The 16,471-nt window shown below is 37.1% G+C and overlaps 1 protein-coding gene across 4 annotated transcripts in view; it reads right to left on the bottom strand.

Annotated features, from left to right (window-relative positions):
• The window catches only part of LNPK (lunapark, ER junction formation factor), an 82,956-nt gene extending 71,818 nt beyond the window's left edge, over positions 1-11,138 (bottom strand). For 3 of the 4 annotated variants that reach the window (XM_082397755.1, XM_082397756.1, XM_082397757.1), the window contains exons 1-4: positions 10,981-11,138; positions 5,464-5,553; positions 3,784-3,825; positions 2,804-2,991 (exon numbers count right to left, since the gene is read on the bottom strand). In XM_082397755.1, the coding sequence (XP_082253881.1) occupies positions 2,804-2,991; positions 3,784-3,825; positions 5,464-5,490 (257 nt within the window). In that variant the 5' untranslated portion in view covers positions 5,491-5,553; positions 10,981-11,138. Of the gene's footprint in view, positions 1-2,803; positions 2,992-3,783; positions 3,826-5,463; positions 5,554-10,980 lie in introns of those variants that run through there. The other variant, XM_082397758.1, reaches the window with a different exon arrangement.
• Between the last annotated feature and the right edge of the window lie 5,333 nt (positions 11,139-16,471).

The raw sequence follows: 16,471 nt of genomic DNA, 5'->3' as shown, positions 1-16,471 counted from the left end.
CCTCCTCTTACTCCATCTCCATAAAACATCACACATGATCTTCGTAGATCTCATCATGCCATTCTTCTACTAAAACCTTTACACACTTTCCATTTCACCCAAAATAAAATTCAGACTCCTCTCTGTGACCCTCCATGACCTAGATTGTGCAAGCTCACCTTGCATCACTCTTCCTCTCCATCACACACTCCAGATATAGCTATGTTTTTGACCCTCGCGTAAGTCACGCTCTCTCCTACTTCACAGACTTTGCATTTTCTGTTCTTTCTTCTTGGAATTTTTTTTTTTTAATTTGAACAACACATTGATGTAAAAAATTCTAACAATATCAAAAAAAAGCATGTAGAAAGAAACGACTACTTAAAATTCCAACACCTGAGAAAATTACCATTATTATTTTGAGGATAATCCTTTCCTATATCTCTCTATGGATATATGTGCTATTACACACTGTATATATAAATACTCTTCCATATATTCCAACTCTTTCCATACTGGTTCTTTCTCATACTTCAGTTCTCAATTCAAATACCTCCTCAAAAGAGGCCTTCCAGGACCATCCTAAAGTATCCTATTCTTCTCTATCACATCACCTGTTTATTTTCTTCATTGCACTTATCTCTCTCTAAATTAACTATGTTTGTTTACTTGTCTCATTTTTTGTCTGTCCAATCCCAACTGAATGTAAGCTCCCTACTTTCTCAATCACAACGGGCTAGCCCAAAACCTAACACATTGCAGGTGCCAAATATTTACTGAATGAACAGATGATGGCTTTGACTAATATTTATAAGCTGCCAATCCTAAATTTATATCTCCCATTCAAATTTCTCTCCTGAGGTTCATAGTCATACTTAACCATCCCACTTGGCAGCTCTATCTGGATAGACCATAGGTATTTTGGTCTCAGTGGGTCAACTACCTGCTCCTCCTCATGTTGTTCCCTATTTAGATGAATGATGCTACCATCAACCAAATTTCCCAAGCCGTGAACCTGAATTTTATCCTTGATGCAATTCTTCCTCTTCACCCCACATCTAACCAATCACCAAGAGCCTCTCCATATTACCTCAATTCTACCTCCTAAATCTCTTCAACCCATCCACTTCATTCAGCCCATCTGTTTCTCTTCAACGCTGCTACCACCACTCAAGTGCAAATCACCATCAATCGTTTCTCCCCTAGACAACTACAATAACCTTCTAACTTGCTGCTCCGCATCCATTCTTACTCCCCTCTAATTTACTCTCCATGCTGTAGCCTCACTGGTATCTTCAAGATAATGATATGATCATGTCATACTCCTTAAAAATCTTCAGTGGCTTCCCACTATTCTTAGATTAAAACCTACAATCCTTATCATGGACTATAAGGCCCACAAGAAATATCCTTCGTCTAACAATCCAGACTTTTCTCCATAATCCAGTCTTTGGCCTTCTTTCAATTCTTTAAACCTACCATGCTCTATCCTCCAGGGTCTTCAAATATGCTCTTCCTTCTGCCTAAAACACTACCTACCATGTCACACCACCCTTGCTACACATACTTATCCTTCAGGTCTCAAACTCAAACATCACTTCCTCAGGAAGGCTGTGGTAGGCAGAATTCTAAAGATATCCCCCCCTCTCTCCCCAAGATTTCCATTCTCTGGTTATATTATCAAACAGTAATCTAGGTACTACCATGAAGGAACTTTGCAGATATAGTTAAGTATTACTCAGTTGATTTTAAGATAGGGAGATTAACCTAGATTATCCTGGTGCGTCTAATACCATCATTTAAGCGCTTAAAAACAGAGGTTTCTCTCAGCCAAGGGCAAAATAGGAAATCAGAGAGATACAGCAGAAGTCAGCCAACACCCTGTTTGAGCCTGGAAGCAGATTCTCCCTCCTCAGAGACTCCAGGCCAGCTGATAACTATGATTTAAGCCTGCAAGACCCTAAGCAAAAAACCCACTCAAAAAAAAAAAAAAAAAAAAAAAAAAAACCCAGTCAAACTACCTGGACTTCTTACCTACACACCTGTGATATAATAAATGGGTGTTAAGTCACTAAATTTGTGGCAATAGTAGTAAAGAATACAAAGGCCCTTCCCTGACCTGCATGTCCACTCCAGACTGTGTTAGGGACCCATTATAATATTCATTATACATTTTACTTAATTTAATGTATGCAGTCTAAGATCTGCAGTCAAAGGTTCTGTATTTTTGTGTACCATACACCATTATAATCCAACGTGCACCCAATTGGTACCTATAAATGTTTGTTGATTGAATGAACAAATTTTTCATTCAACTTTCTCTCAAAATTCTCAATCATTCTCATCTCAATTCACACCTCCTGTAAAGTGCTGTATTACAAAATATTTCTGTAATAAGGGTCAATTGCTTCATAGCAGTTACTAAAAAGAGGGGAAGGGTGGGATGAATGGAATACACTCAACATGGGGCAGTTGTTCTTTTTGTTTTACAAGTCCTTCCTCACTTGCCACTACCCACAATCTGAAATGCCTACTCCATGCCCAATACTCCTAGGGAGCATGAACATGTATTAGAGAATCACAAAAGATTCCGTACGGAGCCATTATTACTAATGTCACTGGGTCATATTCTTCAAGTATGTTGGATTGTAAATAAAGGTTTAAAACAATTGTTCTACTTTTTAAAGAAACAGTTTTCAAACTGCAAAAAAATGCAAATTTATTCAATCTGCAACATTATTATTTCATAATAAAAAGAAACTGACTATATTAAAACTATCTAGTCAGGAAGAGGAAAAGTCAACAAAAAGAACATTTTACTTACATTAACGGGAAAGCAAAAAATGGGAGTGTCATGGCAAGTCTTGCTGTAAATTCATCGGGAAGGTACCATAAGTATACAATTAAACATGTAAACAGATAGAGAATTGAAGAGTAGAGAATTAATCTTCCAACCCATAATTTTTGTAATCTCTGATTTTTTTCCCTAAATTCTTCCAATGCTTGAATTTCCTGTGAAGAGAAAGTTATTATGTATTATTAAATCTCAAATTCATAAAGAAATTAAAATGGTAAAAAAATTTTTAATATGATAGAGAGGTTATAAAGAACTCTTAAAAATTCAATGAAACATAATACCTTAATATTTTAAACAGAACATAATATGAAAAAGAAAATTAAAAATGAAGTTAAAATATATGAAAAATGTCTACTATGATTTGACAAATCTTTTTTTAAATTCAAAATTAAGATATTTAAAAATAATATTTGATAACTTATCAAATTAGCAAAGATCAGAGGTATAAAATTGGCACCAATAAATAGTCTTTGTTAAATCAAACAAGTAATAATTCTCCCTGTATAAGGCCTAAAAAAAAAAACTCTTGACTATAAAAAGAATTCATAAAAATTGAAACAGTGACCCACACTAGATTCTTTCAATCCATTCATCACTCTCAACATTCTCAAAGAATAACCATTTTTTATGATAGAAAGTATAAAAAGCTGTGAAGTTTGCAAACTGATACCAATAGTTGCAGACTATTTTATAATCTACTTTGTCCTATCCGTAACATTGATTTACACCATGCTGTAGATCAAATTTCATTCTAACATTCACTATTACCTGACACAGACTTCTTAGGTCACTGATAGACTTTGAATTTTAACATTAAAGTTCTCAGGCTTACTCTATATCACCTCTAAATTCCCATACCAGATCTAGTCTCCAAAGTAATATGTACTAAAATAATATTTATATAACACCTAAAATGAATTAAAACACCCCAGAGCCAAAGAACATACCTTATCTATATTTTCCAGAACCTCTACAGTTGAAGGTTTTGTCTGTTATAGAAACAGAAATAAGAGACAGCATTAAAACTTGTTATTGCTAACTTAGAAACACTTTGACTTATATAATCATAAAAGAACATTTAATCCAAAATTAAGTTTTTTCAATGTTATCAAGCAATATGTATTCCTGTTTTTTTACAAATGAGATTTAGACTTAAATAAAAATTATAACTATAAACAAAATTACATAAGACTAAAGAAATAAGAAATAAGATGTACCTACTTAACTTATTTTTAGTCCTAGAAGTACTTTCAACTCTGATAGCTCAATTTTTACCATCCTTAACCAACCCCAATAAAACATACTTTTATTGAGAGAAAATTTGTTTTAAATTTTCCTCTAAGAAAAATTTTCTTAGATATGATTATTCAAAAGAATTCTATTAAGTTACTATAAATTATTAATTCTATAATAATTCTATTAAATTATTATAATTATAAATTCTATTTAAAAATTCAAGACTAAAGATGGTCTGATTTACTATTGCTAAAAGTTCACTTAGGACTCTGGAGGTCGAAAATCAACAGGTTACCTTCATTCTGAATTCCTAAAGTACTTTTCTGAAGATCAGATTTTTAAAGGGCGCCTAAGAATACTTCATTATTGCAGAGCTTGTTTGTCAAAGATATTTTTTTATATCACCTAGAATAAAAACCAGCCAAAATGGCTCATACAACATTTGAAAAAAGTAATTACCAATTATATACTCAACCATCTAAGAGTGTAATGATTATCAATTCATTGTAGCGCCCACAGGAGTTGTTAACATTAGGTTGAACCACATGAAATTGCTGTTTATGTAGTCAAAACTGGCAGTTTCATATGGTTCAACCTAACAAGAAAGACAAAGGAAGAATAGATAAATTTGATTCTCAGGCAGAACTGTAATAAGGTTTTAAAGGGGGGTGGAGGGTGTCAATGTAATGCCAATCCGAAACAGAGCAACTCCAGTAATAGTCCAAAAACTAAATTGTGTACCAAGTATTGCTAGACTCCATTATTATGGTAAAAAGGAGTCAAAAAATAAGCAAAGTAGTTGTCCTAGACTACATTACCTCCTCTTATATTAGAGAAGAGCATTGACCAGAATATTTTATATTTTATAGCTCTAAATTTGAGATACTTCCTCTAAAGACTTAGCCAAAAAAATCAAACTATATTTTTAATTTTGTTTAACCTATTAATTCCTAAAAGTATACCTAGTGTGACTTTAGTAAATATTTGTGACACGCTTTAAGCAAAAAGATATAGCCTATAAAAACATAAATATTGTATAGAATACTTAATTTCAACTATCTTTCAAGTAAGATTGAAATTTAGGCAGTATAAAAACAAGAAAAGATAACCATTTGTACACGAATGTATAAACAGAGAAATAAAAATAATTCATAGGTCAACGTGAAATAATTCTGTTAAACAGAGACATCAGACACCTATATAGCAAGTAGAACCATTAAAGTCCAAATAAAAAACTAATTCATAAGAGAAGAAAGAAAAAATATTAAATAGAGTTAGGGATAATATTAAACTACTACTCAAGTCTACACCACAAAGGAGACCTTTACAAATAGCTTTATGTGACACTTCTGTATTAGACTAAGAACTGGCTGTAAAGAAAAGTAACTTACCCTCCATCGAGAAAATAATCCACCCATTTTTTTATTTGTAGAAACTGGGCACAATGATAAATATCATCAGTTGTCCAAAGGAATTCACAGCTAGGAATAAAGCAATTATTTTTAAAATTTAAGTTAAACATACAGCATATTCACTATAAAATTTAGATGTTGCAATACTACCCAAAAATACTATAAAATATTAATTTATTTGGACTCCACTTATGTGGAATTTTAATTCAGACAGTCTTGCAGACAGTCCACCTTTTAAAAATTCCTTTCTTCCAAGCCAAAACATATTTAAAAGTGAAAATAAAGCTGGAAAGACTTAAGTAGCAAGGCATTTTAAAAGTGTATATTCATACCATTTTGCAATTTTCTGTTCCTTAAAGTAGGTCCCTTATATTGTTCTTCTAAGAAAAATTCTGCTGTACTACTTTCATTCTACATTCTTAGATACAGTCATTTCTATCATTCAGCTGTCTCCCAACTAAACTAGTTATTTGGAATTAGGGGTGCTCTACAATGTTTAGAATAACATCACCTTACAATAATAGAAAGCCAACAGGATTTTGAGTAAGAAAATAAGGGTTATAAAGCTACCTGTGACAATGAGCATATCATTTAATGTTTCTGAGCCATAATTTTCCTTTCTGTATATTAAAGTTAATAATACTACCACTTTTCACAGGATAGCCTTTATTATTACCATTTTACAGACAAAAATATTAAGTGGAAAGAAGTTTAGTGATTCACCCAACAGCTCAGAAGAAACATTACCCAAAGCCACTCTATCTTCAGACTTCTGGTCTGTTCACTACCGTTCAACACCCAAATAAACATTTCTTTCTGAAATTGTGTCTAAGTCCCTCAAGTTAAACTGTCATGTCAGCTAGTTGTATCTCATATCCCCTTCTTTTAGTTGTTTTTCTATGACTCTCAAATGTATTAAATATTACCATACATATAAAAACATATCAGCAATATTATATCCTAAATCAATTTACCAGTCAATAGTTATATAATTTTTAATTCTTTTAAACAGAAATAGTGAAAGTATATTTTCAAACTTACATATTTTTACCAGGTTACAGTTATATACTACCAATGTATAAAACTGCTTCATTTCCACCTAAAAAAAGTTAGGCCATAATTCTTACATTTTTTTAAACCCATAAATGTAATCACAAAATAATGCCAGTACAAAGTAAGTACATTCACTCTGCAATACTATTTTTAGGTTGGAATTAGCATCAGGCATGCCTATCTTGAACTTTCTTGGTTACAGAAGTAACAAAAAGCCTAATTATGAAACACACAAAGTGATTTTTATGAACAGAAATACCTATAATCTGTCCTGAAAACTTCTGAAGTTTATAAATGTAATCAATGTTATAAGTCACATTTAAGTTGCAATCTAAATATTATTAATCCTTCAATAGTAAATCAGTATTCAAATTTCTAAAGTGTGGTTGTAGGAAATCCAGGAACTTTAATGAATAAAAGTATAAATTTCTGAGTTAAGACATTAACTAGATCTTAAAACCTTAAGATGCTAAAAATCACCAAGAAAGGTGGCTGGGAAGGGAAGATTCAGAGGAACCACTTAACTTGTGTATTTTCAAAGTATACATTATGCCATGTATACGTTGAATGTATGTGCTATACATCACTATGTATGGTGTATAGCACAGTGTTTTGTACACAACTGACCTACACATTTTGGTTTGAAACAGTTTATAGCTATCACAAATCAGAATTTTTAATATTTGAAAGTAATGACAACAATAATATCATTTAAACACTTGGTAAGGACTTAATCTTCTAGCAGGCCCTAAAACAAATGTTTTTCATGAATTTTATCATTTAGATACTACCATCACTCTATTTTACAAATGACAAAACTGAGTCTACAGAAGTGAAGTAATTTGCTAAGTTCCCAAAGACAGTTAAGTAGCAGAGCCAGACTCAGTATTTTAGTTTTGATTTTTTAAAAAGCAACAAGTTAGGGGTAGTGGCTTAAGAGATACAAACTGCTATGTATAAAACAAGTAAGTTACAAGGATATATTGTACAGCACAGGGAATATAGCCAAGATTTATAACTATAAATGGAGTATAATCTTTAAAAATTGTAAATCACTATATTATACACCTGACACTTATATGATATTGTAAATCAATTATAGCTCAATAAAAAAGGCCAAAAAAAAAGCAACAAGTTATTTCTAATAACTCAAAATCAGAAATTAAGTCTTTCTGTAGATTAGATTGGAATATTTATATATAAAATATATAAAAGCACCTCAGACATTCTCAAATAGCTGGTAAACAGAGCTACTGAAGTGGAAAGTTATAAACATAAGACACAGGGTTAGTACAGTGTATCATGTAGCCCAATTCCTTCATCTGATTAAATCTGAATGCTTAAATCTGCATGGAAGAGAAGCTAAATGACATGCCAAAATCATGCAGCTCCAGCTAGGGGCAGAACTGGTGCTAGAAGTCTGCAAGTACTGCCTCTACTTGTTTACTGCACATCACTTTTAAAATACGTGTAATATGAAATGTATGCATAATATTACAATTAATACCAACTTTGACATCAACTATTTGCTTGGAGAATTGTTTTGGTGTTAATGAAACAAACTACATAAGATCCCTTTAAGATCTCTGAAGCAGAGAACTGTGCTTCTAAATTTGTCCTCTAGAACAACACACTATGGTAATAGTCATTAAATGCCATATTCATCCTTTCAGGTTCATAATCAAAGAGCCAATCAACCCTCATTGTCCCAACATTTTTTCTATCAAATTCTGGTATTTGTTAGGGAAGCCTGATTTACTATAATACACATGTATAAGCAGTACTTTCCAACAGATACAAAAGCATAACAAAATTAAATAAATCAACTATTTCTCTACAACTTTAATTTCATACCTCTTCTATTTCCAAACACTTTTTCCCTCCTTGCCACCTGAACATCTTAACTCCAATTCCTGTGGCCCATTACTATGAAACCTTGGGCAAATAAATAACTTAACCTCTCAGTTACTCATTATCTTCATCTGCAAAAGAACAATAGTTAAGAACCCTCTCAAATGTTGAAAAGCTTAAACAGCATAATGTATTCTAAAGTACTTACAACAGTGCCTGACACATACTAATTTCTCGATACAAATTGTTTTTACTGCTGTGGTTGCTGCCCTTTTCTAGTCCATCTCTGCTTCCTTTCAACACATGGAAAATACATGGGAATCAAATAACTAGCATTTCTTTCTGAAGCATAAATCAATTTGCTTGCCCTTGAGTGGACAGATGGTTCAATCTCAAGTGGCCTGTTCCAAGAAATCTTCCGTGAACGTGTATAAAGAGTCTCTTTCCACTCTGATATCACAATGGGACCTGACATGACCTTAAGAGCTGGGTGCATCTAATGTGTTTTTCAATAAATAATAACACTCACCATATTATTTGAATGTTTTCTACTAACTGCTATTCACACTCAGGTTTAGGTGTCAGAATTTGAAATCTTGGGATGTGTTATTCTCAAATTTTCAGCTTACTTCAAGTCATATTGAAATAATGGAATAAAAAAGGTCTTGATTTAAAATATGACTCAACCACATACTAGTTACGTGATCTTGGATAAACTAAACTCTCTAAGCCTCAGTTCAGCATTTGTAAAGCGGTGAAAATATCTACATCTATGCTTCACAGAATTGTTGCATGAGTTAAATGAAATTATATATCACTTGGTAATGAAATAATAAGTGTATAATAAATTATAGATATTATTACTACTATTACCAGAAAACACATGTAGTATGGCAATACTTCTCATATGGAACACATTTCTTTCTAACTTCTTATGAAGAAACTGTTTCATAATTTTAAAATTGGAAAATAAAGTTAGTTTGTATTTTAACTGAAATTGTATTGCTCTCATTTTCTCCAGTATAAAAAATAAAACAAAATACTCTGAAGACTCTTACATTAAAATAACCTTTAACAGCAAAGTAAGTTTAGTTTTATGTTTATCAAGTTCCAAACTTAAGTAGAAACTATTGTCACCATCAACAGTACCTCTATAACACACTGGACTATTCAACTTGAGATTAAAAGTGTTTGTTCTAGAACTCTAAGTTTCAAATATCCTAACAGAAAAGACAATTCTGAAATATCCCAAACCGCCACATTTATTGCTCAAAAATAAAATTACTGAAAAGAAGTACATCTCTAAAAGCACTTTTATTATATAATGATTAAGTTCTGGTCTTCATGGTAAGTCAATGCTCATTCTGAACTAAATGCTACCAAAAAATGACTATTTGATTTTAAAGGTTTCTCCTATAAATCATACCTGTTGTAAGCCATATAATTTCTTCCATTTTTTATTCTTTCAAGTTAATAATATGTAAACACTAAGGTTTTTAACAGCAATGGGTTGATGCCAGTAGATGATGGAGAAACTTGAAATTCTAATTTTAAATGTTTAAAAAAATGTGTTGAAAATCAACTTAGTCCTCCTAAAATGAAACCACGGGGGCTGTTGAAGACAAGAGATTAGCATTCCCTGCCAGTTTGAACATATGCCTAAAACCAAGTTTACTCACATCCACACAACCCGCTGTTGAATTTTGTGTGGTGACAATTTTGTCAATGGTGACACCCAGGCCACTGAGAAAGGAGAAGAAAGTCGACACTAGGCACCACAAACCAGAAGCCTACTGGGAAAAGCGGAATATGGAAAATTCAGTGAGTCACAAATTTTACTTAGTAGAGTGAGGGCACCATCAGCAAAACTGAGTGCACCAATCCCAACTCTTCCTCAATCCCCTTACGCTGTATTCAAGAATTAAAACTATGATGTAGTTTAGATTTGCTCTTCTCCTTCTGCCATGCCTATGACACCCACGCAATCTCGCCCTTCCCTCCACCCCACCATTGCTCAAAAAAGGAATACAGTCGAAGAGAGGCTTCTCTAAGCAGCATACAATCCACGCCCACACGCCTGGGCCGAGCAGCGTGACACTGACAGTTTTCGGTCCCTCCCGATCTCACCAACTCGTGGCGCCTCCGCACAACTCAGCAAAAGACAAGGGTAGAACCCACTCAAAGCGATGGCTTAGTGTAGGACCTTCTGACCCTTCGACCGAACAGGGAGGTGGGCCAAAGAGACGATGCTCAGCTCAACCCAGTCACTGCCCCCCTTCCCCGTCCCGAATCTCCGAGAAAAGGCTGGGGAACCAACTCCCCTCGGGGAACAGAAAGGGGTCTCCAGCACTCCAGAGCCACCCCTGCCACTGTGCTGGGAAACCAAGGGGATCAGGCGGCGAGACAGGGTCAGCGCGCAGCCGGGCAGGAGCTCGACTAGCCGCCGCCGCAGAGCTCGTAGGCCACTCGGCGTGGGGCGGAGGCGCCCAGGAGAGGCAAGCGGGGGAACCCGAAGCGTATTTCCCAGGGAAAAGCTCAGCGCATCTCCCCTCTGCCGAACCCTTCCAACGGCCCTCATTCTGACCCCTCTACCTTCAAGTAGAAGCGGGCAAAGCCCGGCGCTGGCGTCCAGCTCTGCCAGCTTCGGCCGCCACAGCTCAGCCCGCTCCCGGAGCAGGCAGCAGCCGCCACTGACAGAGCGATGGGCTCAGCCAACTTCCCATCAAACCCCGCGCTCCCGCCGTCGGCCAATCGGCGCCGCAGCCGGCGCGCGGCGCTCCCCCGTCACGTAACCGTGACCGGGGCGGGCAGTTGCGGGGCGAGGCCGGTGGTTGGCCCGAGGACTTATGTCCCTGTGCCTTCCGCGGCAAAATAGGATGCTCGTCGTCGCGTCTCACAGGTGGACTGTCATTTATTATGACTCTTACCAGTACAGTTACTTCTTACTCCTCCTCTGCCTCCTTCTTTTCTTTTAGAGCCCGTTCTGCCAAGTCTTACCGGCGAAAGAAAACACCGAAATTAGTCCTGATGGTCCTAGACGGCCGCGGGAGAGAAGAGTGCGCTTGGGTGGAGGTGGGTGCACCTGGAAAGGAGTCCGCCCCGAAGAGTGCCCGACCAGCTGTCATCCAGCCGGCAGAAGAGCAAGTTAATGCTACACCGCTTAGAAGAGACGGGTTCCCAAACAAGCCAGTGGAGGAATTCAGCCTAGACTCCAGGAGTGCTTGCTTGAGGCTTTCATGACTCTTGGACGCCAAAAAGGGTCATTTGATATCTGGGCGCTTACCATTGTGTGGTAAACATCGAATGCCCAAGGATGTTGATTTCAAACTTGCGGATAACAACATAAGCTGAGTTTTCTCTCTCTTACCTTAAGAACACTCCCTTCACAGGTCCTGGTACTAGGCCCACGAATGAACCACCTAGGTTTTATTTGCCTCAGATTTGAAACATTGGCTAAAGAGTGTTAAATCTCCTAGTCAACTGGGAATGACAAGTCTAAATAACAAATGGTACTTGAACCACACAAGGTAATGTTGGAGAAGGGTAGAGAAACCTCAGCAAAAGCTTTTGTCACATTTTACCCCTGTGTGCAAACATTTTTCATGGGATTTTTCTATTTTATTTAGTTACATACACATTTTAAAATAATGAAAAGTGTCCATAGTTTTTAAAGAGTATAACCGTTTTAATATGCTACGTTTAAACTTTGACAACCAAACAGGTAAAGTAAGAAAAGAAAGTGAGCATAGTATCTAGTTGGTAAGAATAATTTATTATACTGGAAGCTACCAGATAATTCACTGTAGAGTTGCTTAACTGCTAAAATCTTTAGTTATAGCTTTGTAAACTTGAAAACAAGGGAAGGGAGCCAAAGTTTCTTCTCGTACTCTGGGTCAGACACTTTACAAATCTAAAAGAAAATGAAAAGAAACATTTCACCTATTCTGGTATGGAAATTTAATCATTTTGTTTTTTCAGCCTTTGCTATTTCAAAGTTGTTTTTTAAAAAAAAAAAAAAAAGACCTGTGCAAGACTTAAGAGGCCAAACTAATGGTTACTAGGGGGCAAGGGTCAGGGGGAGGAGGGATAGTTAGGGAGTTTGGGATTGACATTTACACACTGCTATATTTAAAATGGATAACCAAAAAGGACCTACTGTATAGCACAGGGAACTCTGCTCAATATTATATAACAACCTAAATGGGAAAAGAATTTGAAAAAGAATAGATACATGTACATGTTAAAAAAAAAAAAAAAGGCCTGTGCAGTTTTGCAAATGAATCTCCTCACCTCAGGACAATCTCTTTTCCTAAGAGAACAAGGAAGAAATGTTTTCTACTTGCTAATAATTTGTTCTCTAGTTTTTTGGGTTTTTTTAATATTATTTATTTGGTTGCACCAGGTCTTAGTTGCGGCTTGCTGGCTCCTTAGTTGCAGCACGCAGGCTCCTTAGTTGCGGCATGCATGAGAGATCTAGTTCCCTGACCAGGGATCGAACCCAGGCCCCCTGCATTGGGAGTGCAGAGTCTTATCCACTGCGCCACCAGGGAAGCCCCTGTTCTCTAGTTTTAATTGAGCCATCAAGATCTACTGTAAAGGGGACAAAAACAAGAGAGGGAAACAGAAAAGAGCTAACTGGGTGCAAGAGATTCCAAAAACCTAATCCTGAGACAAAACTCCCTAGGTAATTGATCTACAAGAGGAGAGATTTGGCCTGGCAAGGGGAGAGAGAAGAGTATTAAATAATTAACTTTTTTAATCCTCCCAGCAACGTTTTAAGGTATCAGTATTCAAATGAAGAAACTGAAAAGTAGAAAAATTATACATATATCATTGAAGGTAATGCTAGCACTGCCTCTATCAAGTGGTAAGAGTTTGTAGGCACAGTGAGGGAAGACATTAGAAGCAGAGAAATCAGCATATGCACTATATGGCTGTACTACAAGCTACAACGGTCATTCCAAATATTTATTGAGGACAAGACCCTGTGTTAAGTGCTGGGGATACAGAGATAAGTAAAACAGCTGTCCTAAAGCAACTGATGCTAGTGAGAGAAACCTTCAAGAAAACAACAACAAAAAAATACAATATAAGGTAAATAAGGGTTGTGGTAGAGGCAAATTTCAAAAGATTGGAAAATGATTAGGCAACAAGAGCCAGAGGTGATGTGGGAAAGCCAATGAACGTGGTTCTTCAGTTGAGTCCAAATATTCATCCTAAAAATTGTTCTGGAATAGGTTCTAAGGAAGTGAAGTCAAACAAGAGAGAAGATGAGCAAGGAAACAAACTATTCTAGGCAAAGGAATTCGAAAATGTCTAATTCAACAAATAAGTGAGCCACATTTATTTAGATAAATAAATGAAAGTTGCAAGAGATAGGTGCTCTGAGAGCTTACATTAGGGTCATTCACTGATCTGGTCAGAAAAGTTAGGTAAGGCATGTTTGAGGAGGTCTCCTGGAAGAGGGATCTGAAGGATGAGAGACTGAAGAAAGGAGAAAAGGAAACAGAGAGCATCGTGTATTTTGTCAGGAGTGAACAGTGCAAACCTGAGGGACTGAAAGGAGGCCGTTGTGGCTAGAGCATAGTTTGCAGGGAGACCAAACTAAGCAGAACTTGGTTGGCCATACTGAGAACCTTCATCTTTTTCTTCAGAGCAAAGTGGGGAAGGGATATGACCTGATCAGATCTGTGTTTTGAAAAGATCATTCCAGATGCAGTGTGGGAACAGGAACAGGATCAGCCTTGGACCAGGTAGGATCTATAGGTCATGGTTAGTGTTGGTAGTAAGTAGTTCAAGTGGACTGGGATGGGCACAAGGAGACGGAGACAAGTGCGGAAAATGGACCGATTTAGGAAGTGAAATAGGAGGTCTTGGGAATGGATTTTGATAAGGCAGAGTGGAATGAATGGGGATTGAGGGAGAGGAAGGAGTCAGAAATGATGGGATTTCTGGCAGGCCCAGTGGGTGGATAGCAATGCTCACTGAGGTGTGGGGAACACTGAAAGAGAGTCGGATTTGGGGGAAGATGGTGATTTCAATTCGAACTTGTTGAGTCTCAGATGTTTTCGGGACTTCAAGGAGAGATGTCATGTAAACAGATCTATGGGTCTGCAGCGCTGAGGAGAAGTCTGGGCTGGAGAAAAAGTATTTTATGGTTTGTAATATGTTCTTTTCCACAAGGTACTTATTTTTTCAAAATGCAAATATTATAAATATTGTGGAAAAATGAAATAAAAAGTAGAAGTCCCTAGAGCTGTTTCCCAAACTTCCTTTCAAATTACCTGGGGACTTCATTTTGAAGAAAACAAGTTCTCAGGCTTCTACCCTATAGATTCTGATTATACATGTCTAGTATGAAGCCTCAAAATTCGGATTTTTAACAAGTGCCACCGGTGATCCTTCCTCTCAGTGATTTTCTCTGGGCAATGGTACTCTAGTGCCAGAGGCCACCTGCATGAGAGTTATCCTAAGTGCTTATTAAAATATAGACTCTTGGGCTCTGCAGACTAAAATCTCTGGGGATGGGAGGACTGGAGAAAGGAAGATGGTACAGTACCAGGTTGTCCAAGATTTCACCATCTATGGCAGAGGTGTCCTAGGCCCTCCACCAGGCAGTTCAGAGGAGAGCTGGTGTCCTTTGTTGTATGATGCAAATGTAGGCAGCAGGCAGCCCTGGCAGGCTGGTATGATAACAGCTTTCCTGGCTCCTAGCCCAGGTCTCCCGCCCTGTCCATTGAAATGGTGCTCAGCCTATTCTGATGCTCTCTTTTTCTGCCACTCCTGTCAAACCTCATCCTTCCCTCCCTGGGGAAGGTGTTACGGGTATTATGCTCCCAGTTCAGAGGTTTCTTTTAGCTAATCTGGCCAGGGTTGGGAGAGAAATAGGTTCAAATGCTATGCGTCACTCTCAGCAAGGTTTTTTTTATTCTCAAGAACCTACTTTGTAAGTGTTTTGTTTTTAAAGACTGAATTGTTAGTGTCACTGTAACATCTCTATTTCTCTATGAGGTACTGTAGATGTAGAGGAAGAATCAGAAAGTATGGGGGGAAAAGAGAAGATTAGAATTTTTTTTTTTTTTTGGCTGTGCCATGCGGCATGCGGGATATTAGTTCCCTTACCAGGGATTGAACCCACCCTCCACACTCTCTGCAGTGGAAGTGTGGAGCCTCAACCACTGGACCACCAGGGAAGCCTCTAGAATTATTTTTTGTGACGGGAAATACAGCAAACACACAGAATAGTTCATTAAACAGATGTGTACTGCTTAAAGACTATAACCCAAACACTCATGTAACCCCCACTGGGTCAGAAAGTAGAACATTATCAACATCCCAAAAGGCCCCAAAGTGCCCCTTCCCTTATAACCCCCAAGTACCTAGGGTTAATAACCACTGTCATGATTATTAACATATTCACTTTCTTGCTTTTCTTTATAGTTTTATTGACTAATCACTCAAACAATATAGCTTATGCCTGTCTTTCAACTCTATGTAAATGGAATCATAGAGTAAGTTTTTTTTCACGTCTTGAATGTTTTTAATCAAAGTTATATCTTTAAGATTCATCCATGTGGATGTGGCTATAGATTTTTATTAAAATTTCTTTAACTGTATGTATTAATTTCAGGGAGAATAATATCCTTCCACATGAGCCTTCCCTTTCTGGAATGTGGTATAACTCTACATTTATTCAAGTGTCCTCATGTGTTTTCCAAAAAAATTTTTCATTTTCATCATATGAGTCTCATACGTTATAATAGGTAGAATTCTAAAGATGGCCCTCCAAGATTCCCATCCCCTGGTGAGCCAATAAAACAATAGTCCTGGGCTTCCCCAGTGGCGCAGTGGTTGAGAATCCACCTGCCAATGCAGGGGACACAGGTTTGATCCCTGGTCCGGGAAGATCCCACATGCCGCAGAGCAACTAAGCTCGTGTGCCACAACTACTGAGCCTGTGCTCTAGAGCTCGTGAGCCACAACTACTGAGCCCACGTGCCGCAACTACTGAAGCCCGCACACCTAGAGCCCGTGCTCCACAATGAGAGAAGCCACTGCAATGAGAAGCCCGTGCACTGCATCG

This window comes from Balaenoptera borealis, assembly GCF_965194805.1.
Source record: "Balaenoptera borealis genome assembly, chromosome: 6".
Lineage (NCBI taxonomy): Eukaryota > Metazoa > Chordata > Mammalia > Artiodactyla > Balaenopteridae > Balaenoptera > Balaenoptera borealis.
The sequence above is the reverse complement of the archived record's forward strand: the minus strand, read 5'-3'. Positions and strand labels throughout refer to the sequence as shown.